Source organism: Dermacentor variabilis, chromosome 1 (genome assembly GCF_050947875.1).
Source record: "Dermacentor variabilis isolate Ectoservices chromosome 1, ASM5094787v1, whole genome shotgun sequence".
In the NCBI taxonomy this organism is placed as follows: Eukaryota; Metazoa; Arthropoda; class Arachnida; order Ixodida; family Ixodidae; genus Dermacentor; species Dermacentor variabilis.
Window position 1 is genome coordinate 144,679,077 of NC_134568.1, and position 26,434 is coordinate 144,705,510.

Consider the following 26,434-nt stretch of genomic DNA (forward strand, 5'->3'; position numbering starts at 1 on the left):
TAGAATGGGAGCAAGCGACAATTCAATACAAATATCCTTGCTTTATACATACTGTTGGTTTTTGAAACATAGGTGGAATGAAGGTAAAAGTTCAAAAGTTCTAGAAACTGGTCACTATTCACTCGGGTTGCACAACTGAACCTAACTTCACAAAATCTTCGATCTTGTTCCTAATGGCGCTGAGCACTCCCTCCTGAAGTATTGCATAATACAAGTCTTGCACGTCCAATGAAAACACGTACACATCATTCCAAGTTCCTTGTTCTAAAGTCAGCGCAACTTCACTTGAGCTCCGCACGAGGAAAGGGTCAACTAAGGGCAACTAGCATAAATGGCGCTTGAGGTAGTGCCCTACTTGCACAAATGCCGTCCGTATCTTCGTGACATCAAGTTTCTGGCACATTCTAGAGATAGACTAGAACGAGAGATATTAGAAGCGTTTTACATTGCAAGGGCCGAGGGTATGTGCATAAGCTGCCCGTCAGTGCCGCTTGCTGAAAAAAAGAGATTGCTTTTCTGATGCGATAGAGAGGTCGTGATGTCACGGTGGTACTATTCGTGTTTCTATCTATATAAACCCATTTCTCCAAATAAACATTTAGTTGGAAGTTAGCACCTGTCTGTCGTACATGTTCTTCTTTTAGTCTGCATCTTTGTAGCGCTGTTTTTCTTCAAGTAAGTATAATTCATTATATCCATTAGTGTGTTATAACTGGAAAATTGGGCCATTTGTTCTTTCATACTAACAAGTTTGATAGCAGCGGAAAGATAGCTTGACCAACTGAATTTTTCCCTCAAAGACAAATATAAAGTCAATACAGACTGTTAAAATACCTTTCCAGAAATCTCACAGCATTTGTTTTTGCCAAGAAATGAATTAGTTGCAAAGAAAATTGTGGCTGAATGGGCTGATTTGTTCTACCACTATTCAAATCGCCTGCAATGATTGAGGCTGTGTGACGCAGCATAAATCATCACCATCATTTGCCGCCATAAGTGAGTAAACCGACGCGTGAAAACTGGCATTACATACTTTTACGTAAAACATGAAGGGATGGCTGGGAACCGAGCCATGTCAGTGCGTTTAGTTGCATTGACAAGACTAAAACAAAATGCGTCTATTGTAAACACGACCTACCGATAATCTTCGAAGGCTTGTCGCCGTGGGCGTTATTGATGCCCCCGATAATGGTACTTTGGCTTGTGATACTGGACTCCCTTTTAAACAAGAAGAAAGAGGTTAACCGAGGGGCCCCATTTTTATTAGTCATATCATAAGAAGCCAACAAACACTGACACCAAGGACAACATAGGGGAAATTACTTGTGCTTAATAAATGAAATGAAACGATAAATTAATGGAAATTAAAGTGGATGAAAAAACAACACCGCAGGTGGGAACCGAACCCACAACCTTCGCATTTCGCGAAGGTTCTCGTGACACCTGCAGCAAAAAGAATGTTCCACGTCCGCCGCCAAGGTCTGTGAGTGGTGGCGCTGGCTAACACTCCCAAAGAAAGTGGATGGGGAAACAGCGCCGCGGTAGCTCAATTGGTAGAGCATCGCACGCGAAATGTGAAGGTTATAGGTTCGGTTCCCACCTGCGGCAAGTTGTTTTTTCATACACTTTAATTTCCATTAATTTATTGTTTCTTTGTTTCATTTATTAAGCACAAGTAATTTCCCCTATGTTGTCCTTGGTGTCATGTTTGTTGGCTTCTTATGATATGGACTCCCTTTTGGTTATTCTTGCTCACGACACCACATGGACGCGGCATTTTCTGTTGCCTGCAGTCAGCAAGAGCTTCTAGAGCTGGCAGAAACAGCACAGCACTACACAATACCAAACCTACCAAAATGTGAGAGCACAAGCAGTGCAAAATCGAGCAAAAGCAAAACTTTTCTACCACCTGCAGCATCATCAAAGGTAGTCTCAGTGAGCTGGGAATTGAACAGAAGTGAGCAAATGGCATTTTATTCCATGCTAAAATCCAATGTACAGTTGAATGCCTCCACAATGAACACCTTTGCAATGAAATTACCTAGATAACGAAGAAATAATTTTGTCCCGGTTCTATTGTAAGTGGTGCGGAGCGCAACCTTTATAAAGAAGCGGCCTGTATAACGAATGATTTCGACGCCCCAAGCACTTCTCTAAAGGCATTCGACTGTAACTGTCTTTTTATCATTAGTAGTTGATGACTAGTGACAAAATTATAATGAGGCAATGCAACGTCATCAGGCTAGTACTGGAATAGTATCTCTTTCGAGTTTCAAATTGTGGTCTACACTTACCTAATTTTCTTGCTTACTATAGCTTTGCTCTCAGTAACATTGATGTCTTGGATGTTTTTGAGCAGTAATTTATCACTTAGCCTGACTTACTATTTGCCTTTAGTGTTACGTTCAAGATACAGTCACTTATTTCTCACAGCCAATTTTCGTGTGAACTAATACATCTTATTTCTTTTTTTCTATGCACAGTATTGGTATAGAACCGACCTCCTGAAATAATTTATCTGCCCAATAATTTTTTAAACCTCTTGAAGGGCACATGCTTTGCTAATTCCGTGGGCGTATTTTATTGCTTTGCTATATCACTGCTGAGTGTAATTATTTTTGTTGCATAACTACTGCTGTGTAATCACTGTATTTTATTTACATTTGATGCTACATATATTTGTCATTAAGCATGTTCTGGCAATAAGCTCTGTTAGGTTGCTGACCCAACCTAACTTAACCTAGCGTAACCTTGAGAGTTGTGATTAGTTTCATTTGGTGTTCAGTATGTGTGAATAAAATTACAACACTTAGGCTTAGCAGCCAACCAAAATGGTAGGGGCACATGTGGACTAACTACGTTTGAAAAGTCTGACAGAATAATCTATGTAGCCCGAGTCTGTTAAGAAATCTGAATAATGAAGCATCTCACTGCAATCGTTATTCAGTTGGACAAGCTACAATAATTGCGCCTTTGTCCACCTGTTTTAAAATATGGTAACTGTAGAAAATATTTGTAGTCAAGGTCATGTATGGCTACAAAAAAAAATCAATTGTGCCAACCCATCAACTTTGATATTAATGAAGTTTAACTTATATGCAGATGATCTCTGACAGTATTCTTTCTTGCAAGATATGTGAATTTTTAAGGTGAACATTATGCTTAGGCAAATGATTTGTGTACATTGAAGGTGATACCTGACGATGAAAAGTTTTGTGTAATCTCCAAACCATGACCGAACGCAGTAATTTTATACCATTAAGTATAGTTATTGAATATTGTTGGTTTTTAGGACTAACTACTGTTTTCTAAGTTAATAGCTCCACGCCTTGATTAAAACACTGCAGAAGTACAATTGCTTTATCATTCCACAGTCTACACCTAGCTAGAACTGCTAACCACTTTGATAACTTGGTGTTGGGTTTTTATTGCTATAAGCTACTCTACTTCTTTCAGTTAGGATATATTTTGCCTTAGATACCAGTATTTGCTTTCAATTTCATCAGTCAGTGCTGATGGAAACATCATATGACTATGGTAATGTAACAGAATCACTGATAGGTTTGGAGCAGCTTGTTAGTGAAGGGGTTTGTTATGCAATTGAAAACTCCTTTTTAATCTGTAATTATGATGAAAGGCTCAAGCCATCAATCGGTTGTACTTTTGTCAGTATAAGGCTTATCTGTACAGGTTGTCCTACATAACTTGAGCCAAAGTTTCAAAAATGAAAGGCACTCCGGACGCGAGTTGAACTGAATGAATAATGTTGGCACTGGCCTAGAGTTACTCAGCCAATTTTTGTATTTTCTCCTTAACTAACAGATTAGTTATGTTTAATTAACCTCAGCAGGCGTTCGGTGTGTTGCGGCACCACGTACCCGAGCACACGAGGGTTGGACCCTCCCGCGCGTAGCCGTGTCCGGGGAAAAGGGGATCCTGGGGGTTGAGCTAATGCCGGGTGTTTGGGCCTTTACGGCCCCTCGGCGGCGGCAACACACCCCTTTGGCCTCGGCTTCACGCAGACGGCACCCCTGGACTGACCCACCTGGGGGAAATCGGTAGTTGCCTTTTCCTGTCCCCCTCTCCATTCTGCGTCTTTTTCTCTTCCTTTCAATCTTTCCTGTCTTCTCGTCTCTTCTATTTACTTCCGACTTTTCTGGCAGCGAGGGTTAACCTTGTGTGGGTGGCCAACCTTGGGTACTCCAGATTGGGTTATAGTGGCACCGTACAACTGGCGAGGGCTTGTCTTGTAAGACGTGCTCCGTCCCCATGTTGGGCTCGGTGGTGGGCGGTTGGCGCTGCTGCTGAACTCATGAGCTCAATATGGCTTCTAGTAAACCACTTTCCCTTGAGGGCACACCGATGCAACCTTTCAATTCTTTTTGAAAAACAATGAAGAAAATTTCCCTAAGTACCATGTAATCCATAGTGAAAGCAACACGAGCGTACGTAAATTCTCCCCCTTCTTGGTGGCGAAATGCCTTCGCAACACGATAGGACCTGCCTACAAAGCCACAAAAATGTCCAATGGAGATCTGCTCCTTGAATTGAAAGATAAAATCCAATATGAGAAAATGAATGACTTGAAAAGCATAGGCGATGTAGCGGTCACTGTGTCCGCACATCGAACCATGAACACGAGCCGTGGAGTAATCTCTGAAGACGACTTCATGGACCTTAGTAATGAAGAGCTGCTTGAAGGTTTTCAGGACCAAAATGTCATCAAGGTAGAACGAATTCTGATCCGCAGGAATAACAAACAACTTCGAACAAAGCACATTGTACTAACCTTTGGTACCAGTGTGTTGCCTAGTACAGTGGATGCAGGCTATATCAAAGTACGTGTTAGGCCGCACATTCCAAATCCTCGACGGTGCTTGTAAGTGCCAGAGGTATGGACATGGATCCCAGACATGCTGAGGAAGGCAGACTTGCGCGAAATGCAGCTCGAACAATCATCCAACAGACACTTGCGACTCATCTCCACATTGCGGGAACTGTGATGGAAGCCATCCAGCCTACTCTAGAACGTGCCCTAAATGGAAGAAAGAAAAAGAAATCATTGCATTAAAGGTCAAAGAAAATATTACATTTCGCGAAGCAAGGAAACGTCTTTCGTACTTAGATCACACAAGCTTTTATGAGGTGGCGCGACGGGGGGCAGCGTCACAAATCCCTCGGGAGTCTACCGCGGTCACTGATAGTGGTCCGGTAATCACTCCGCCTGCCCCCCTGGTGGCTGCAGCAAGTGCTGCTCCATCAACATCGAAGGTGGGCCTGCAGACTCCCGTTCCGCAGGCCCCAAAGCTAATCCAAACTCCACGGCCTGGGACGCGAGTTTCAGCGCCTAGTTCACGATCCTCCAGCGCCTCCGAGAAGGTTATGGAGGTCGATCAGAAATCCCCGGCGTCATCGACGCCGAAAGATCAGCGCTCGCAAGAGCGCGCTAAAAGCGATAAAATACCTGTAACTGCTCAAAGAAAGGGACCGGTAACCTAAACGGTTACCGTCCTTGTATACATATTTACCTATCTTTACCACGTGCTCTTGAACACAGACAACAAAAATCTTCCTCGATATGGCTACACAAATAATTCAGTGGAATGCCAGGGGCCTATTTCGCAATCTAGATGACGTCAAAGATCTGCTAGAGGAATATCAGCCACGACTGCTCTGTGTTCAAGAAACACATTTAAAGTCTACACACGAGAACTTCTGAAAACAATACATAGTTTCCCGTAAAGATAGAAATAATGGCAATTTTTCTTCAGGGGGTGTGGCAATCATAGCCCAAAAGTCGGTAGCATGCCAGCATGTATCACTCCACAGTTCATTTGAAGCAGTGGCTGTTCGGGCTATATTGTTCAATCAACTTATAACGATTTGCTCCATATATATATATCGCCTGATGAATGGTTTGACATTGCAGAATTTGAAAAGCTGACTGACCAGCTTCCTGAACCCTCCATAGTAATCGGAGACTTCAATGCTCACAGCACATTCTGGGGTGACTCAAGATGTGATGCGAGAGGACGGGCAATAGAAAACTTCCTTCTTTCTTCTGGAGCCTGTCTATTTAACAAGACAGAGCCAACTTTTTACAGTCCTACACACAACACGTATTCATGTATAGACTTAGCCATAGGGTCAGCATCACTTCTTCCATACCTGGAGTGGAGAGTTATCAGTAATCCATATGGGAGCGATCATTTCCCAACACTCCTAGAAACAACAAAGTGGCACGATGGACCAGCTTACCCCAAAAAGTGGAAACTTCATAGTGCAGACTGGTCGAAATTCAGAAACATATGTAAACTGTGCTTGGAAGATGTGGACCACCTAGGTGTAGAGGAACTGGCCAGCTACATCACTGAACATATCATCTGTTCTGCCAAAAACTGCATACCTCAGTCCTGTACAGATAAAGTCAATGCAAAACCGTGGTGGAACAAAGACTGCGAAACTGCAAAGAAACGCCAGAACAAAGCATGGAGTAGATTTTCACGCTACCCAACCACAGAAAATCTAATAGAATTTAAGCGGTGCAAAGCAAATGGACGCCGTATCCGCCGAATATCCAAAAGAGAAAGCTGGACACTCTACATATCCTCAATAAACTCATACACGGATGTTAGCAAAGTATATAACAGGGTACGTAAACTAAAAGGACATCGTCCAAATCCTTTTCCTCTCGTCAATGGCTCTGGTGAGTCAATAGAAGACCAAGCAAACACTCTTGGCGAGCACTTTGAGAGAGTATCAAGTTCGGAAAATTATTCCGAAATTTTCTTAAAGCAGAATAGCTGAAAATATTCCTCTGCATCCAAAAAAGTCATCAGAAGGGTACAATAGACCATTAACGTTCCATGAACTCAAGCTTGCCCTAGGCTCTTGTGGTAGCTCGGCTTCAGGTTCTGATACAATAACATATGAAATAATCAAGAATCTGCCTTATGAGACCCTAAACTGCATCTTAGGTCTTTACAATAAGATTTTTGCAACTGGTCATATACCTTCATCTTGGAAAGAAGCAATAGTCCTACCAATACTCAAACACGGCAAAGACCCTTCCTTATTTAATAGCTATAGACCAATTGCACTGACCAGCTGTCTACTTAAGGTATTTGAAAAAATTATTAACCATCGCCTTGTGTTCTTTTTCGAATATAACGGTATATTCGACCCTCACCAATCTGGCTTCCAAAGAGCGAGGTCGACAACCGATAATCTTGTTCTGCTTGAGTCATATATACATGATGCATTTGTACACAGCCAATACTGTCTATCTGTATTCTTTGATCTTGAAAAGGCATATGATACTGCCTGGCGATATGGTATTCTGCAAGACCTGTCGTCCTATGGAATTTGTGGTAGTATGCTGAATGTTTTACAAAATTACCTATCTGAAAGGAAGTTCCGCGTAAGAATTGGCAATGTATTATCCCGCACTTTTATTCAAGAAAACGGTGTACCACAGGGAGGTGTGCTAAGTTGCACACTTTTTATAATCAAAATGAACTCTCTCTGCTCTGTTATACCACCAATGGTGTCTTATTCTCTCTATGTGGACGATATCCAAATGAGCTTTAAATCTTGCAACCTGTCCATATGTGAACGCCAGATACAGTTAAGTGTTAACCGGCTCGCGAAATGGGCAGATGGAAACGGGTTTAGATTCAGTGCAGAGAAGACTACCTGTGTGCTGTTTTCCAGACGTAGAGGGGTATGTCCTTACCCTTGTATTACGATGCATGGGATAAACCTGATAAATAGAAAAGAACAAAAATTTCTAGGTGTAATCTTCGATAGCAAGCTAACCTTCATGCAGCATATTAAACAGTTGAAACTGAAATGTCTTAAAACCATGAACCTTTTAAAGATTTTATCTCATCAGTCGTGGGGAACAGATAGGTATTGCCTCCTATCTCTTTTTAAAAGCCTTGTGTTGTCACGCATAGACTATGGATGTATTGTTTACCAGTCGGCTTCGAAGACAACACTTAAGCTACTCGACCCTGTCTATCACTTAGGTATCCGCCTAGCACTTGGTGCCTTTCGGACGAGCCCTGTCCAAAGTCTATATGCAGAATCGGATCAGTGGCCGCTGGATTATCAACGTACATATCTGGGAGTCACCTATGCAATAAGAATCATGTCACTAAAACAACATCCATGCAAAGCACTCATAAGTGATCAGTCCACAAATCAGTTGTACTTAAACAGGCCTTCACACGCCCCGCCGTTCCCATTGGCAGTAAAATCTGTTGCGCAAAAACTCGGAGTACTTTTCACAGATCTACACGAAAGCGACAATGCTGAACCCATCCCACCTTGGGAGCAATGTACAGTTACCTGTGACTTGTCCTTTAGAGAACTGAACAAAAAGAGTTGACCAAGTGCCCTCATCCAGCAACATTTCTTGGCCCTTGAAGACAAGTATAGATCGATGGCATTTTTCACTGATGCTTCGAAGTCGGCAACTTTGGTATCATGTGCAGCCCATGGCCCAAACTTCTCCAACACTAAAACCTTACATAACCATAGCTGCATTTTTACAGCCGAAGCGTACGGTATCCTGATCACTGTTGAATACATAGTGCAGCACAAGATACAAAAGTCCATAATATACACAGATTCCTTAAGCGTTGTCACAGCCCTGTCCTGTGACAAAGCAAGCCGAAACCCTGTATTAAACATGCTCCTTAAACACCTTCACGTAGCATATAAACAAAACCTTGCTCTTGTTGTATGCTGGGTGCCAGGACACTCTGGGATCGCAGGCAATGAAATGGCAGACAAAAATACTGGACAAGCGGCTCATCGGGATATTATTGATGTAAGCTGGGTACCTGGTGTAGATATGAAACCTGCGGTACGAAAGGTGCTTCATAACCATTGGCAAGCTGAGTGGGACAAGCAGGGGGAAAATAAGCTGCACCTGCTTAAACCGCGATTAACCAAACCTTTCCCACTGAAGCTTGATAGACACACCGAAGTCACCCTAGCACGACTCAGAATAGGACACACTTGTGGCACACACAAACACCTATTGACTGCAACTGACCCACCGACGTGCACATGCTGCGGTGAGAACTTAACCGTCCTACATGTCCTCATTCAATGTCCCGAACTTCACCGAGAGCGAGTAGCTCATTTTAAGGAACTCTACACACACCATATACCACCCCATCCCTCGATGTTCTTATCAGAGGATGCACTTTTTAACTTTAACAGAGTGCTTAATTATCTTGCTCAAGCTAACTTTCTAGATATCATCTCATTCCATGCTAACCATCAGATGGTGCCTCACAGGTGAAGTACAATCTGATGCATAAAAGTATGTCTGAGCTCTCTTGCACTTCTTGCGTGAGCAAGAATTGTACAGCAAGGAACTCGGTCAATCAATCAACAATTTACCATGTGTGCCTATAACCAATGCATTTAAGACTTTATATTTCTCTTCATAATTTTAGATTCACTAGTCTTTATAGATTTGTCTTACGTGTAGGCCTCTATGCAGCCTCTATTTTAAGTCATAGCACCAAACCCACAATTTTACTAAACAAAAACACATGTCCTGGCACTCTTTGGCCTTAGATGCCCTTGCGCCAATAAACTCCAATCATCATCATGTTTAATTAACCAACTTTTAAAGTATTGGCTGCAGACCCCAAGTGTGATACGCAAACTTGTAGAGCACCTTGAGAAACCTCTCAATAAATTGTTTCCAACATGATATATCTCACGTGGTCCTTTTTTCCTCGTTCCAAAAAAAGCCCACGAAATATTTTAAAAATACCATGTGATGGGACACTTGCGCACTGTTATTGTGCTGCTCTCAAGCGTGCGATGGATCAACAAGGTTGGCTGCAGCGAGACTGGCCCACGACAGGGCATTTGCGCCGTCATGCGCTAAGAACCACATGCCTAGATACCTGCACCAGGCATAACGCCCTTATGCGGGCCAGTCTTGCTGGAGCCACCCTTGTTCATCCATCACACTCTTGAGAGCAGCACAATAATAGTGCGCAAGCGCTTCATCACGTGGTATTTCTTCATATTTCACGGGCTTTCCTTGGAACGCAGAGAAAAGGACCACGTGAGATATATCGTGTTGGAAACAATTTATTGAGAGGTTTCTCACGGTGCTCTAGAACTTTGCGTATCACACTTGGGGTCTGCAGCCAATACTTAAAAAGTTGATTAATTAAATATAACTAATCCATTAGTTAAGGGGAAACTAAAAAATAGCCCGAGTAACTCTAGGCCAGTGCCAACATTATGTATTCGGTTCAACTCACGTCTGGAGTGCCTTTCACTTTTAAAACTTTGGCTCAAGTTATGTGGGACAACCTGTATAGGTCTGCTGAAAACGCTGCCACTGTGTGTATATGTGTGTGTGTGTGCGTGCGTGCACAACTTATGTTTAGTAAGGTATTAAGGGATGCTGGGAACTACATTATTATTAGTTAATGACGTTAGTGAAACTAAAAGCATCATGCTATGGTTTGGTTAGGACTCTTGTGAAGGAATCTCCAAGTGAAACAAGTCAGCTCATTGCAGCTTTTGCTGTGGTTGCTATTAGCCTTTTCTTTTTTTTCCTTTATGACTCTACCTGCTGTGGCTAAGCAGAAAGTGTTGCACAAAGAAAGTCAAAGGGTTTGCTTTTTGTTTCTGCAGGCTTTCCTTTTATTTATGCTAAAGTGGAGCATTCTAGAAGGTGTTATATCTATACTTCTAAGAATATGTATATAGTATTTTGAGATAATGATGTAGTATCAGAGTACTAGGTGGGGCTAGTTGGTGCAGAGCTTAAGAAGGATGTGTGGGGCAAGGTTAAAATCAATGGAAGAAATAAGAAAAGGTATTCTCTTATTTCTTCTATTCATTTGAACCTTGTGCCACACATCCTTCTTATGTAATATCGGGTTGCTAATAGTGACCAGCCACTTCACGCTGAATTTTCATAATGACTCAGTGGATAACTAAACTGCATGTGACAATGGGGCGATCATCGCGTATCAGGTACAACAAAATTCTGCCTTTAGATATGCTGCTTTCTAAAAAATCTAGCATCATCTGAAATAATGTAGTGAAATATTGCTAAGAAAATCATGCTGATGCGAGTTGTAGTCATCACAGTTGTTACCCTAAATGTGTTTCACGATTGTTGCATGATTTCATACATTTGTAAAGTCTGCTGTGTACTTGAAGTGACTGGGTGCAATACAAAGCATTTCCAAAGAAGTGCATATTTATACTTTTTCGGCAAGGGCTAATTGCTATTTTAGTCAGTTGTTTGTTTAAACACTAAACCGAAAGCTTTACTGTGTGAAGTTTTGTTTTTACTATGTGGTTTCATAAATGTTGGAGAGAGAGTGAAATTTATTTCAAAGGAGTTTTCATTGCTGGAGCCATAGTATGGAGCCATCTTGAAAAGTCCTCTATTGTGACACTGCACCTTGCCAAGGCAGTGGAAGGAAATATCTCACCCTTAAATGTTTGTAGAAATTTCATGGATGGCATTTTTAAAGGTCTGCTTTGATGCAATGGGAACCAGTTGTAATTATTCTATTTTTGATTGTTATGTTAAGTGGACTGCATTGTATCAAACACGTTTCCATAAGCCAGTGGCTGCCTTACTCTGTTGTTTTTACAGATATGAGGTTTTCAGTATGTTTTATTCCCAGACACATGCTTCAGACCCGTGCTGGAACTGTCATTCATGCAGTCTTGACCGACACAGTCAGCTCACTATTGTTAGTTTGGCACTCTCCCTGCAGCCTGATTGCCTTTACTTTGCGAAAAGCTGTCCTGTCAATGGTTTCTTTTTCTTCCTTGAGCCTGACACTTCTGCACTGCAAATGACACATGCACTTTGTAAACTTACATATGTGAATGCATTTACTGAAACATGCACATTCTGTAGTTTTTGGGCTTGTCAGTCAATTCTTGCATCAACTTGGACCTATGTGCCCACTCACTTTCTTGCCTACCACTTACTTTCTTTATGGTTGTTCCTGCGTTTGAGTTTAAGGATAACTTTGTAAAGCCTTTCAGCAAAGTCTCTCATATCTCCAGTGCCTAATATGTTTGTATGTGTTTCCATTAATGCAGTAGGCATCACTTGCTTACATGGGTGATCTTTGCACTTTGCTCTTTTTTGGTGGCACATGTACTTTGGTTGCTGTTGGATTCTTCGAATCTGGTTCTTGTTTCTTTCATCATAGATTAAGTATTCGGTGGGGGACCCAGAGAACTTGTATCAGAGGATGCCTCAGGCAGCCATGGGCACGCCTCCCTACCAGAGCCTGCCGGTATTTGCGCTTTTCTCTTACGTTTCGCCTCCTGCTTGTATGGCCTGAGCTGTTGTAGCGACTGTTCGATTTCCTTTTCTACACCTTTTTATTTTGTTTTCTCCAAAGGCATGCCCCTTGCTTTGCTTTCTCATTGTACATTAGTATGCTCTTAAGCATTCTGAAGCTGGTGTATGCTGTGCTTTATGTCCTCTGTATGCACATCGATAAAGAAAGTTCAGAAAGTTGTCTCTGAATAAAGGTAGCACTGACCTGTTTCCATTCATGTGCCTTTTCTTTTTGCTCTAAAAACGAATCAAAATGGTCCTCGTGATTTGACTGCACTTCCTGCACTTGTTCATAGCAGTTCTGTGCATGAGCTTGCGTGATCGTGCTGTGTGAATGTTGGTGGAACTCGCACGCCTCATAGTGTGAAATGAGTGGAGAAGTGCAGCAACTTAGAAATCTTTGTCTTCTATGGGCTGCACACGTACATGGCCATGGAAACGTATTTTTTTTTTAAAGCAAATGTTTAAACTCTAGCATTAACTTCTTTTTTCTTCTTTCTTTTTTTGAACATGGGAACATAGTAGTGTGCACGCCAGCCACACTGATAAAGATATCACCAGGCCACGAGTCAACTTTGGGCCCACTGTGTGTGAGAAAAGCATTATTTCTTCAAGCTAATCCTGCACCTCAGAAGGCACTGCAAAAATTGACACAGCTACTTGCAGCGTCATCTCCAAGATACTTATTTGCTCTGTTGCTCCACATTAGCTTCACTGTGACATCTAGTGAACATGATACAACTAAAAGCAATGACATGGGCTTTCCATGATCACTGTGGAGCAACAAGCTGCATCAGAAATTTAAGCAAATAATGCGAGGAGGAAAATAATAAAATAGCTTAACTGTCTAAAATGTGCAGTTTAGTAAATGGTAGCAGAAATCGGGGGGTGGGGGATTTTTTGTTACCACTGTAATCTTTATAGCTGTAGTACTTTGCAGTGACCATGAATGAATCTTGGCCATAAAAAAAATGGAATACGGGAGAAAGCCATCTAAATGGAATGAGTTTAGCACAGTGTCATATGCCTTTACAAGTATGTTCTAGCTGCAGTTGAGCCAGTAAACTTGTTTAAATCACCTTCTGCTGCCTGGACTGACTGTCTCATTCAAAAAGGAAACACTTCCTTCAGTGTGCCATTAACCAACAAGCACAGCTCTGTTATTTATTGTTTGCAATGAAGGGCTTGTGTGGTGCGTGCATGGCGTACACTTCAAAAGTAGCAAATGCAGGAGTGTCAAGAACTTGTGCAGGAATTGTCTGTTATGCATATGACACATGCTGCACAGTTAAGTTGAGGACCATGGCTGCAATATTGTAATGATTCTATTCCAGTGCTATTAATTTTTATTTTTCGTCAGTGGTCTGAGCTAGTTCTACCTTCATTATTGCCGGGATTAGCCATTCAGGTACGGTGGATGTTAAGAAAAGAATTGAGTTAAAGGAATCCCTACATTTAACTGGCCCAAAAGGGCTGCACCCTGTGAACCACTGCAGAAAGTGCAGCCAAATCAAGATGTAGAAGTCTAATAAAAATAGTTTGTAAAGACAATGTTCTTTATTTCTTGGAGAGCTAGTCTACACTCAGAGGTCTAGTCACTCATAGGTAGTTAGCAGAAATAATTTTTACAAAATTTACATTTAAACCACAAAATTGAGCACTTCTAGATATATTATGAAAATTGTGCTACTTAGAATGGCATTTTCCTTATGAACTTTGTGTGGGGGGGGGGGGTGGAATGGAGGGGGGTCAGTGAACTTGATGAAAAGACTTAATGCCTTGCTGGTGCAAGTGTATTATGGTGCATTTGTCTTGCCTCTAGCTGTAATTTGTTATAAGTAGTAGACTGAAGTGAATGGACATTGAGGAGAAAAGTTAATGAACTTTTGAACTATGAGTGTAGTGAACATAGCGTTTCTGTAGAAAAGTTGTTACGTATGGCAGACATACTTTGCTGTTAATAATGCAAGTCTCAGAAGACTAAGAAAAATTCTATAATTAGCTTTTTTATTAAAATCTTGGAGCCAGTTGTATATATGGCAAATTTGGAGGCAGTCACATTTTAATCTGCCCCATTTTTTTTAACAATCTTGAAAACTGCAGCTGCTTCAAAATATTCATCAAATTTCGCTATAGCTATAATTCGCTAAAGCTATATATTCAGCTAGTGTTGAAACGAAGCATGCTGGTAGCACAGAAAAAGCAGCTGTGCTATCACAGCAGATGGAAACACCCCGTGATGAAAAGCATGAAGAAGTTTGAAACTGAACGTTCGGCAGATACTGATACGACCTGTTCTGCCTGGCTAGCATCTGCTGCAACTTGCTGTATCAATATTTGCTGTGATGTTCCATCATTCCACTTTCATCATGCACTTTGCTGTGGTGCCTTTCCGTCTGCCAAAATAGTGGGGGCCATCTTTTCTGCACTTGCGGTGTGCTTGGTTTTGCTATTGCCTGCATTGAGCATTGAAATTCATTGATTGGGGGGGGGGGGGAATATATCTAATTAGGTGCAACTTTTCAAGATGTTTACAAAATGGGGGTGCATTAAAACGTGAATGCCTCCAAATTTGCCATATAGATAACTAAGTGCCCCTAATATTCTAAAATAAGATGTATTAACAAATTTCTTGTAATTAAGTCTTTTGAAACTCGCGTTATTAGCTATAAAGTATGTCCACCTTGCCTAGCCACTCTGAAAAAATGTCACATTCACTACACTCATAGCAGTTTTGTAAAAAATTTGCATAGCCTAAAAAGAAAAACTCTAGAAATCTCTTTGGCAGAAAATTCTTGTCCATATGCATTTTCAGATATGCTAGAAAAAAAGAACAAATGAATTTGTATTTTCTCTTCTTTGGAACAAAAAAAAAGAATAAAATAACGTACTAATGTGGCTGGATGTCTTGATGGATTCCAATTGTTCATGTATCTACCTTCCTTAACCAAACCTTAAGTATCGAGTGGTACACTTTAGATAAATGAGACCAACATTATATTGTTTGTAGTCGTCTTCAATTACTCAGGCTATTTTTGAAGTGCAATTTGTGCACTTCATCATATGTATATTATCATCATCATGTGTGTATCCTTCATCTTCATTGCGCGTGTGGGTGCATCATCAGTGTGGACTGTGCCGAGAGTCCTTCGCTGTGTCTCTTGGGCTGAATAAAGATCAGCCCTTACTGTGACGTCACAAGTGGTGGAGGTGCTTCTTGGTCCCCGGTCCTCTGCGCACCTGGCCTACTCCCTGGAGCTTCGTTCAGGTCGCCACTTGTGCCCACTGTCTGCCAGCATGTCGCAGGATGAGCAGCCTGGCGCTTCTACCCTAACCATCCCGATGCCGCAAGCTGCACCTTCTCTGATCACCAGTGGCCACCAGCGTGATTCCCATCTGTTCGCTGGTCTTTGTGGTGAAGATGTTGAGGACTGGTTGGACAATTACGAGCTGACAATTACAATTATGATCTCCTCAAGCTCCACCTTGTCTCGTTCGATCTGACAGGTGTGGCTAAGTCCTGGTTTTTCAACCATGAGATTGATTTCTCCGATTGTACCAATTTCAAGCAGTAGATTCGGCAAGTTTTTGGAATGCCGGCAGTTCACTCCGCCTTTGCGAAGAAAACTCTTCATGTTTGCAAACAACACTCTGGCGGGCGAGTCGTACATATCGTACATCAAAGATATGCTCGCACTCTATCGCTGTGTCAGTGATGCGATGGCTGAGTCTTACAGTGTAAGTCACATTCTTAAAGGTATTGGGACTGTGGCCTTCAACACACTTGCCGTCAAAAAACCGTACTACCGTCGCTGACATCGTCTTGATGTGCCAGCACCTCGACGAGCTCGAGTCCATATGCTTGCAGCTAAGCATGTGCGAGCACCATTCTACAGCAGACCCTGACATGCGCGTAATGAATGATCCGGGTGATCATACATGAAGGACTTCAACAACTCGGCTTCTCATCCCCATTGGTCCTTGCTGCTCAGCCTTCTGGTGCAGCATTGCGAGATGTCATCCAGGAGGAGCTCACGCCCATGACCTGCTCTGTGCATGTGGACCCTCCTGCCTGCACCCCTCGCCCCCTATCAGCAAATGCGTAGGTTACTACCACGCCTCTAATCAGTGTCCCTTCAACATTGCCTCTACACCCATACGTGCAGGTTGGTGTCGCTTCTCTAGCCAATGTCCACTCAATACCACTTCAGTCTTCATCACCCCATTAGACAGCACTATCTCCCAGCGCACCAAGTGCCCTCTAATACCCACCTTGGCGACCATCTCCTCCTATCTACTATTACTGTGGTTATCACGGCCATATATCACGGTTTTGGCCGCAAGTGCCAACAAGATGAGCGTCGCGGGTACGAGATGTGTGAACGCGATGTGTATTCTGGTGGGGTCTCTTATCAAAGCCAGTATTACAGTTCCCCTCCACGCCGTTCTACATCTCTGCCCTCAATGACCGAGATATCGAATGGTTACCGCAGCACCGTACGTCGCTCACCTTCACCCTTTTGTCGCTCCTCGTCACTGCTTTGGCCTTCCTCGTTCACCTCCGACTGTCACCTGGAAAACTAATTCAGTTTTCAGAGGAGAAACTGCATTCACTGACTGGACTACAATTTCTGCAGTGCACCCTTGTAATATGATGTTTGTGTTCGTTGAAGGTGCGAAAGTTGAAGCTTTGGTAGACACCGGTGCGACTTTATCTTTTATGCATGCAGATCCGTCGTATATCGCCAGTCGTATTGCATCTCTAGCCAAGCACAATATTATTGAGAAAAACGTCGCTGACATTCTGCAACGTGAGATAATCTGCCCTTCTGCTATCCCTTCGGCGTCTCCCATCGTTTTGGTTCGAAAAAAAGATGGCTCCGTGCAATTTTGTGTCGATTACTGAGCATTCAACAAGACCACACGCAAGGATGTATATCCCATGCCTCGCATTTATGATGCCCTCGATTCCCTGCAAGGGGCCGAATACTTCTCCAGTCTTCATGTGCATTCAGGTTACTGGCAAATTCCAATGCACGAAGATTACGAAGAAAAAAATGGCGTTTGCAACTCCAGATGGCCTTTACCATGAGTTCGTCATGCTCTTTGGCCTCTGCAATGCTCCCGCAACTTTTGCGCCCATGAGTAACACCGTTCTACATGGCCTGAAGTGGAAGACTTGCTTGTGCTATCTGGATGATATAGTTATTTTCTCATTGACATTTTCCCAGCAGCTGCAACGTATGTACGAGGTTCTCACGTGCCTCGCCACTGCTGGTCTTTGGCTCTACACCAAAATGTGCCATCTTGCAAGCAAGTGGATCAAGGTGTTAGGTCATATTATGAGCAAGGATGGTATTGAACCTGATCCTGACAAGATTCCGGTGGTGCTTTGCTTTCCTCATCCAGAAAAGACCAAAGAACTGTGCAATTTTCTTGGCATCGCTTCCTATTTTTGCCGATTTATACGCAACTTCACCTCCATAGCTGCTCCTTTGCCCAACTTACTTCGTTCTGGTGCTCCCTTAGTGTGGTCACGCCAATGCGAATCTGCCTTTGGCCAGCTGAAGGGTGCCCTCACATCTGAACCTGTCCTGTGTCATTTGGATGAGACTGGACCCACACTCCTGCACACGGATGCTAGCAACCATGGTATTCATGCTGTCCTTCTCCAGCAAGACAACTCTCCGTGTGAGAGAGTCGTTGCATATGCCAGCCGCGTACTCACACTTGCCGAGAAGAACTATACCATCACCGAGCAGGAGTGTCTAGCTGCCGTTTGGTCCGTACAGAAGTTTTGGCCTTATCTACATGGCTACCATTTTACCATCGTTACAGGCCATCACGCCTTACGCTGGCTTTCCACACTCTAGTACTTGTCAGGACGTCTTGGTCGCTGGATTTTTTGTCTGCAAAAACATGACTTTGAGATCATCTAGTAGTCTGGTAAAAAGCACCAAGATGCAGATGCTCTTTCTTGCTACCTGCTTCCTACAGCCACACTCATTGACAGTTCCGCAACCACCTCCAGTGATGCACTCACTGACATCTCTTCTACAGTGGTTTTGTCCTTCACTGCTCTTGATCATCTCACTTTGGATGACCATGAATAATTTTTATTTCAACAACTGACCGACTCGTATTATAGACCGCCTTTGTGAAGCTTTGCACCTGTCTAACGCCTGGCTCCGTTGACAGCAGACACAAATCAAGCTGCAAAATTCCGTGCTGTACCACTATATCCATCATCCTGATGGACGACGCTAGGTGCCCATAGTGCCTCGCTGCCTTCATGCGCATTTCCTTCAGACCTTTCGTCATGACTTGACTGCTGGCCACCTTGGTATCCAGGAAACTTATGACTGCATAAGAAGTCGCTTCTAGTGGCTTAGCCTGTCTACCAGTGTGGCGATATACATCGCTTCCTATGCCATTTGTCAGCGTCGAAAGCAGCCAGCATCAGCTCTTGCCAGGCAACTAGTACCAGTCTCGTGTCCTGCAGAATTATTCGAGGTTGTTGGCATCAGTCTCTATGGGCCACTTCCCATGACTCTCGCCGGTAGTCAATGAATTGTGACAGCCATCAACCACCTCACGCGCTATGCCGAAACAGCTTATGTGAGTTCTGCATCTGCTTCCGAAGTTGCTGCCTTCATTCTTCAAGCCATAATCCTGCATCATGGTGCCCCTCGCGTCCTTAGGAGCCACTGCGGAAAGACATTCCTTTCACAAGTAGTAGGTGAAGGGCTCAGAGCCTCTGGCACCACTCACAAGACTACTTCAAGTTAGCATCCTCAGACCAACGGCCTGACTGAGCGGTTTCATTGTACACTCTCCGACATGATAGCTGCCTATATTCAAACAAAACACAGAAATTGGGATGCAATTTTTCCATTCGTCACCTTCATGTATAACACCGCTGTTCAACGCACAACCGGTTGCTCGCCATTCTACCTTGTTTATGGCCATCCACCTAGTTCCTTTCTCGACGTTTCTTGCTTCTTTGCCTCAGTCTGTCTATCTCCATCTTCCTGCGAAGAATATGTTTCCCGCCTTGTCCATTGTCGCCAGCATGCTCGCGTCAACACCGAAACCAGACAGGACCACAAGGATCATTATGACGCATCTCATCGTGTAGTTTTCAGCCGCCTTGGCAAGGAAGTGCTGCTCTGGACACCAGTTCACACTCCTGGGTTGTGTGAGAAGTTTCAGTTCCACTTTATTGGCCCATACACGGTCCTGGAAATGACTTCTCCCATTAATTATCATGTGACCCTTGTTACCTCAACTATTGCCTCTCTACCAAAGGGATCCACGTTTCTCACGTGAAGCCCTTCGTGCAGTGTTCTCCACACCTTTATGCTGCGGCCAGGATGGCTGCTTTCACGTGGGGCAAATTAGTGTGGGCATTTAATGTGCACTTATTCATCGTCTGTATATTATCATCATGTGTGTGCCCTTCATTTTCATCGCTCGTGTGGGCGCATCATAAGCGCGGACTGTGCTGATGAACCTTCGCCGTGTCTCTCGGGCTCAATAGAGGTTAGCCCTTACGGTGACATCACAAATTATTTAGTTAATTAGTTATGTTTAACTACGCAAAATTTAAAATATATTTTTAGGGCATAAGTTATATTTGAGAAGCTGTGAAGTGTGCTCAGAAACACCTAATTAAATTGTTTCGTAACATTATCTTTTACATGGTCCTTTTTTTCGACGTCACTGCATGCTTGCATGTTTAGATCACAACACACTCAATCGTGTTTCTATAGAATGAAGCCTGCAGGCCTCCCGAAAAAGTTGATGAGTGTGTTTGCATACGCATTCAGCTCTGTCCTATTGCTTATCATTTAGGACTGTGGTGGATTTCAAGCTTCACAACGAATGCGCTAAGAAACACTGGATGACGTGGTCCATTGGCTTCTTTCTTTTGCAATTCACATGTAGGCTTCATTCTTTTGAAACACGATTGAGAACACTGCAATTCAGATGTGCAAGTCTATAGTGATGTCATTTTTTCATATTTTGCAGACTTTCTTTAGAGCCTGGGAAAAAGCCACGTAAATGATAATGTCATGGAAACAACTTTACTAGGTGTTTCTGAACATGCTCTACAACTTTTCCAATACCATTTATGCCTTAAAGCAAATATTTGAAAATCTGCATAACTAGATGTACCTAAGTAGCTAACTAATTGTAGTTTGAAAGATACTACTATGAGTCATTTGAGACGACTAAGTACAATATGCTTGTTATCTCATTCATCTCAAAAGTACTAGTCCATTTTGAAACTATGGTTTCAGTTGCATGAAACTCCCGGTATATGATGGTAAAATCACTAAAGTTCGTGTAGACATCAGTTTTATGTAGCACAGTTTACAGAGGTAAGTATGAAGAAGTCCAAGTGAAATTAAAATATTCATTCTTTTCATGTTACTATTAAGCTGATAGGCATTCACATGCAGAATAAAAGAGATGGTTATAAAGGGGGCTAATAAGTACTCTGTGAAAAAGCTTGCATGACGTCTTGTGCGAACAAAAAAGTGCTGTGTTTCGTTTAAAAAATTCTTTTTTTCAAATGAATTGATTCATTTCATGTGAAACAGAGGTACTCGGACCAATAAAGTTAAATTGACCTGCGTGATTGAAGTAAGGCTTTCAAGTTTATTTTCACTGGCACTTGTCATTGCTGTCACATTCTAGTGCAAAGACACTGGCATAAAAGATATGGAAACCACCATGTTGTTTAGGAACATCAGGCATTTAATTTTGAAATGAGATCAAGGTTTATTTGTGTTTTGTTGCCTGGTGGTCATTACTAAGCATTTTGCAGCAATTACTAATAGTTATAGTATTGTCATTATGCTCCTTTCACCCCCTTTAATCACAAATTATGACTGAGGATTATTAAGACTGACAAATTTAATTATATTCCTGGAAAGACAGCACAAACTTAGCAGAAAAAATTTTGGAGTTGTTGCATGGATGTCCCGTCAGGCCAGTTATCATAATTACAAAAATAATGGATTATGGATATTAACCTTTGTAGAGGATGTGGTATGTCATGAAAAGAACTGAAATATTGTGCTTGTCATTAAGTTGAGCTTCCAATGCAAGAAAAACAATTTTAATTCTTGGGTTTTACATGCCAAAACCACAATCTGATTATGAGGCACGCTGTAGTGGAGGAATCCGTATTAATTTTTACCTCCTGGGGTTCTTTAAATGGACACTAAAGGGGCAAATATTAAGCCAAGCTAAAGTGATTGATTAGTGGTTGAAAATCTCTAAGGCGTCAATATTATCACGAACAGAGCTTTAATACTCAAGAAATTGAGGTAAATGCAGGACATGATTAGAGACTTCTCCGGGACTTTCAAGCACTTGCCCGATGATGAAAGCACTCCTTAGTTAAATTTTGTCATTAGTACTCAACCACTCGTTGTAAAAAACATCCTTGTATTGTATTATAAGATGAAATAAAATGCTACTTGTCCAATTCTATTTCACTTTTACAAAAAAAGAACTCATTGAAATTACCCTTGACAACGACGTGGGCGGTCGAAAAGTTTCGTTTTCGCTCGACTTTGCACTGATCATGCTTTCGCGTTTCAGTAGTTTCACTGTCACGTAGTGCTGTGCTGGTTTTGCTGGCTTGCGAAACTTGCAGAAACTGCAAGTAGGAGAGAATTGAACTTCCATGTGAAGTCATGGGATGCCCGAGTGGTCTACACCACTTGGCCAAAAAGCAGCTGCAGCAGCGAATCCACCGATTTGACTTTATCTGTCTTGGCTCGGTACCGCCGTCTGTCAGGCGCCGTTTTACTCACTGACGGCAGCAAAGGGCGGTGATGGCGTATGCAACATCACCACTCCCCTGGTTGGGTGGTGGGAGATATGAATTTAAAAAAAGGTATTGGGACCCTTCAGATACAATTTTCTCGTAAACTAAGTCTTTTCTTGGCACGAAACAAGTGTTGTGAGGTTTCTGGAATGGAAAAGTAAATGGACACTAAAGGCTAATACTAAGTCGACATGGACAAACAGTCCACGTCAACTTAGTATTAGCCTGTAGTGTCCCTTTAACATGCATGCTATGCACAGTGCACAAGTTTTGCATTTTGCCACCATTGGAATGTGGCCACTGCGGCCAGGATCACATCCGTGACCTCGTGCTCAGTTGCGCAACACCATTCACACCGAGCTATTGTGACGGATTTGATGCAAGAAAGAACACTAATTAACAGCAGTGATACAAAGAAACATGTTGAACTTCTTGTGAAACCTGGTAGTGCACATATTAGAATATCATTTTTTTTCCCATTATTCTCTTTACTAAAGCGACATTTTTTAATTTTTTTTATCTAAGGGTTATGTTTACATTTAGCTAGATGACTGAAGAGGTGTATCTTGTTGTCATTAGTTGGAATAAAAAAAATAAGTTGCATCCCCATGTGGATACACTGTGACTGAAAGCGTTAGTTACATATTTAAAGCCAGTAGCCTTCACATAGGGCAAACAGGCATGGTACAGCCTTTGTTAAAAATACACTGGCTGCTGAGCTCATGGTCATAGCTGGCACTGGGCTGTGTATCAGTGCTTCTGTCACTGGAACTTGCTTGCTCCAAGGATATAGAAAAAAGATAGATGCTCTTGCTCTCCATTTCCTAGTGAATAGCAGAATGGCAAGTGTAGCATGCATGTTGATCTACTTGTTTCTGCATCGCACTGATTATTGAGGGAAATGCTTTCCTCTGGCACCACCTTTGAGGGCTTCATACTGGTGATAAATGGGACACCACTGCCTATGCCAAGTGAGCTGATTTAATGATTAACTCTTCATTACCCATCAAAAAGATTAATGAGCATGAAATGAAGATGATAGGGTTAGAAACAACTTTACAAGACAAATGTTTGTCTACATGTCTACGAGCGTTTGTTTTTTGTACTTGTTCCTAACTCTGTCTTCCTCTTCATTTTGTGCTCATTAATCTTGTCAATGAATAGGAACAAATTAGCCCAGCAAGTAGCAATGTTTTGTTACCACACCTATTTAAATTGATCACCGGTGATCTATGATTTCAATTTCCAATATCGGTCTGCTGAAACCATTTCTCAGATACACAGTGCTGTCCTATAGGTAGCCTAGAAAAATTGTTTTTAGAATCTTGGTTTCCTTTCTGTGATGCAACTATGATCTTTGACGAAAGTTTTGGTAAACTGAAGGATGGGCATTGTATAAAAATTTTGCTTGGCCTTTGCCCTTTACCGTTTCCATAGAAAAAGTGTGTGACTCATTTTTACAGGGCATAAACATCTAATTTTTATGAACAGAGCACCAGCAATAAATCGGAGGTTTGTCCGATTTACAATCTCGCAGTGCTTAAGGGTGATAATTAGAAGAAAAAGGTGGCAGCTGTCCATCTACAAGTTTATGTTTCGACTTTGAGTGGTTTTATTCCTCTCAAACAAACTTCAAAAAGTCCGCTGCACTTTCAACATGCAAATTAGGCATTTTCATGATGTTTAGGACTATTGCAGTTTCAGAAAAGTGCCAGCCTCAGCAAGTTGATTAGAATTGAGCTCCTCCAATAGGCTGCTGGGGTTTGACAGTGAATATCGAACAGATTCCTACTCAAAAACCAGTACCAGAAATTCAGCACTAACCAAGGAAGATACATGCAAGTTGTAAGTTGTGCTATCTGGAGCACAAGGTCGACCAATGAACAAGTGTTTCTTGCCAGAAATGTGAAGTCTAGCTTTGCCTCATGAAGTCAAGGAAGTGCTTCACACATTGCACAGGCAGCGGAAAAATTAACCTTTATGTGTTTTGTAACCATAGAACAGTTGTGTGCCCATTATTTTTGTTAGAAAAGTATTTTGGAACATTTATTTGTGAAATGTATAATCTGAATTTCTTACTTTCTTTTTGTAAATATGTCAATTTTATATATATATATATATATATATATATATATATATATATATATATATATATATATATATATATATATACATATACATAAACAGGGTGTCCCAACTTTCGTGCACCCAGATTTAGATATATGCAAATGCCACGTAGCTGGGCAGAAGCAAGGTAATGTTGTTTGCCGTCGCTTGGAGATATTCGGATAATTTTTTGCATTCTGTCTAATTGCATAAGTAGTCTTAATTAATTAATCAACTTCTCAAATATTATAATTAGATTAAAAGTGTCAGTGTGAAAATTGTAGACCAACATGGAAAACTCCCCATACAGCTTTCTTTTGCTAATATGTGCTACACAAAGGTGTTTTTCCAAGTGTGAAAGAATCCCGCGCATATTCACAAAGTGCCTCGAGCGGCCAGTCGCATGTATTCGCAAGAGCTGACGATTCCTTCTGCGCAAGGTGGATGGGGGGTGAGTGAATGTGGCAGTAACTTGATCAAGCATGCGCGGGGGCTGGGGAGGCAGGAACGCGCACCTGTCTTCTCCTCGTAGCGCAGCGTCTCCTCCTTGTGCCCGTCCGTGCGTGGGCCACACACAAATCCTCAAGGTAATCTCTCTGCGGCAAGTGCAAAGGTTGAGCTGAGATGGTTGGTGCCTTCACGAGCATCTTGTTCCCGCCCGTCTAGTGTTGGTGGTCGCGTAATCTGAAGTTTCCGAGACACGGTGTGAAGTGCTTGCTTGCTTTGTGACTGGAAGTGCGCGGAACACCGATAAAACTACAAACCTTACTTAGTGTGGTCTCTTTGCTATTGCAAATACTCCGCCTTTCCTGCGAGACCGTGACTATTGCTTAGGACGAATATCCGTACCTTTTTACACTTCTGTATTTAATTTGTGGCCGCCAGCTGTGGGCGCTAAGCGCGGTCATCCATGGCATCAAAGATTTACGGTGCCGAGTGACGGAACACACAAATCTCGGACGCCATGGGCCACGTCGATCCATTGCTTTTGGCGCGATCTGCAACACACGTGCTCGCGCTCTATACCGCGCTATTATGGTCTGACCCTCTTGAAATTTGTTTGTAAATGCTTGCTTACAAGATACTATACACCAGGAGTGCTCTGGGAATTCATGAAGTTGTTTTTAATGTGAAATATTAAAACCGCAAATTAAAGAAATTCACGATTCAACGAAGTTTTTCGCTTCAGGTACAACTTTATTTCGAGGTTCGACTATATATATATATATATATATATATATATATATATATATATATATATATATATATATATATATATATATTAAATGTGGCTATAGACAAAATAGCTTAAGAAATTTTGTTAATTATTTGTTGAAAATTTCTTTCGTGCAACTTCTGTATTTCTAAGCATCAATTTATTCTTTTATGATTTCTAATGCTGCATTATATGCCAAGGTATTGTCTGTGACGAGAAAAATTATTTTTCTTAGAACCCTAAAAATTAATAATTTTCTATGGTAAAAAAAAATGAAGCTCATCAAGCTCCTAGGTGCAATGTCAGAGTGGCTGTTATAACTTTGCCTATAATAGAGAGTTTTAGAATAGGGGCCTCAATAGTTTGGGGCCCCAAAGAGCTTTGCGGATGTTAGGATTGGGGCACGCAGGAGTGAAGAGTTTTAGAGTAGGGCTTTGCGTTTGCAGATAGCGTTTTGCACTGACAGCGCCACTACGGCGTCAAAGAAAAGCTATTAGAAATAATTAGATAAAATATACCATTTTATGATAGGAATAGTAATTTTGACTTGCGTGCATTCGCACTTAATTGCAATTTGGAGGTTATTCTGTAAGCAGCAAACAATTAGTTGCATTTAGTTTTGAGCAAACCATGGAGCAAACCAACTTTACGTGCCTTCACCAGCCAAGCTTAGCCGTGTTAGGCCTACGAGCCATAAGATACACAATCGAATTCGGAATCAGCAGCGTCTAATGAATCAATTTTCATAACACACGCTAGTTGAGGGAAAGCAATAACCGCAGTCACTTCCCCTAACTTGCGAACTTCACACGTTACCATGAATCCAACCCAGTTTGGTGCTAGATTAGAGCCGTCGCTTCGATGGGTGCCGCCATGTTTGCTGACGTAAAGCTTTTGGGGCCAC

At 42.0% G+C, this 26,434-nt stretch overlaps 1 protein-coding gene across 4 annotated transcripts in view; it reads left to right on the plus strand.

Moving 5' to 3' along the window:
• Positions 1–26,434, plus strand: part of LOC142585922 (protein SCAI) — a 114,276-nt gene that overhangs the window by 83,439 nt on the left and 4,403 nt on the right. For 2 of the 4 annotated variants that reach the window (XM_075697019.1, XM_075697029.1), the window contains exon 13: positions 12,231–12,317. The exons of the other annotated variants lie outside the window; for them this stretch is intronic. In XM_075697019.1, the coding sequence (XP_075553134.1) occupies positions 12,231–12,317 (87 nt within the window). The remainder of the gene's footprint in view (positions 1–12,230; positions 12,318–26,434) is intronic. 4 annotated transcript variants of the gene reach the window in all.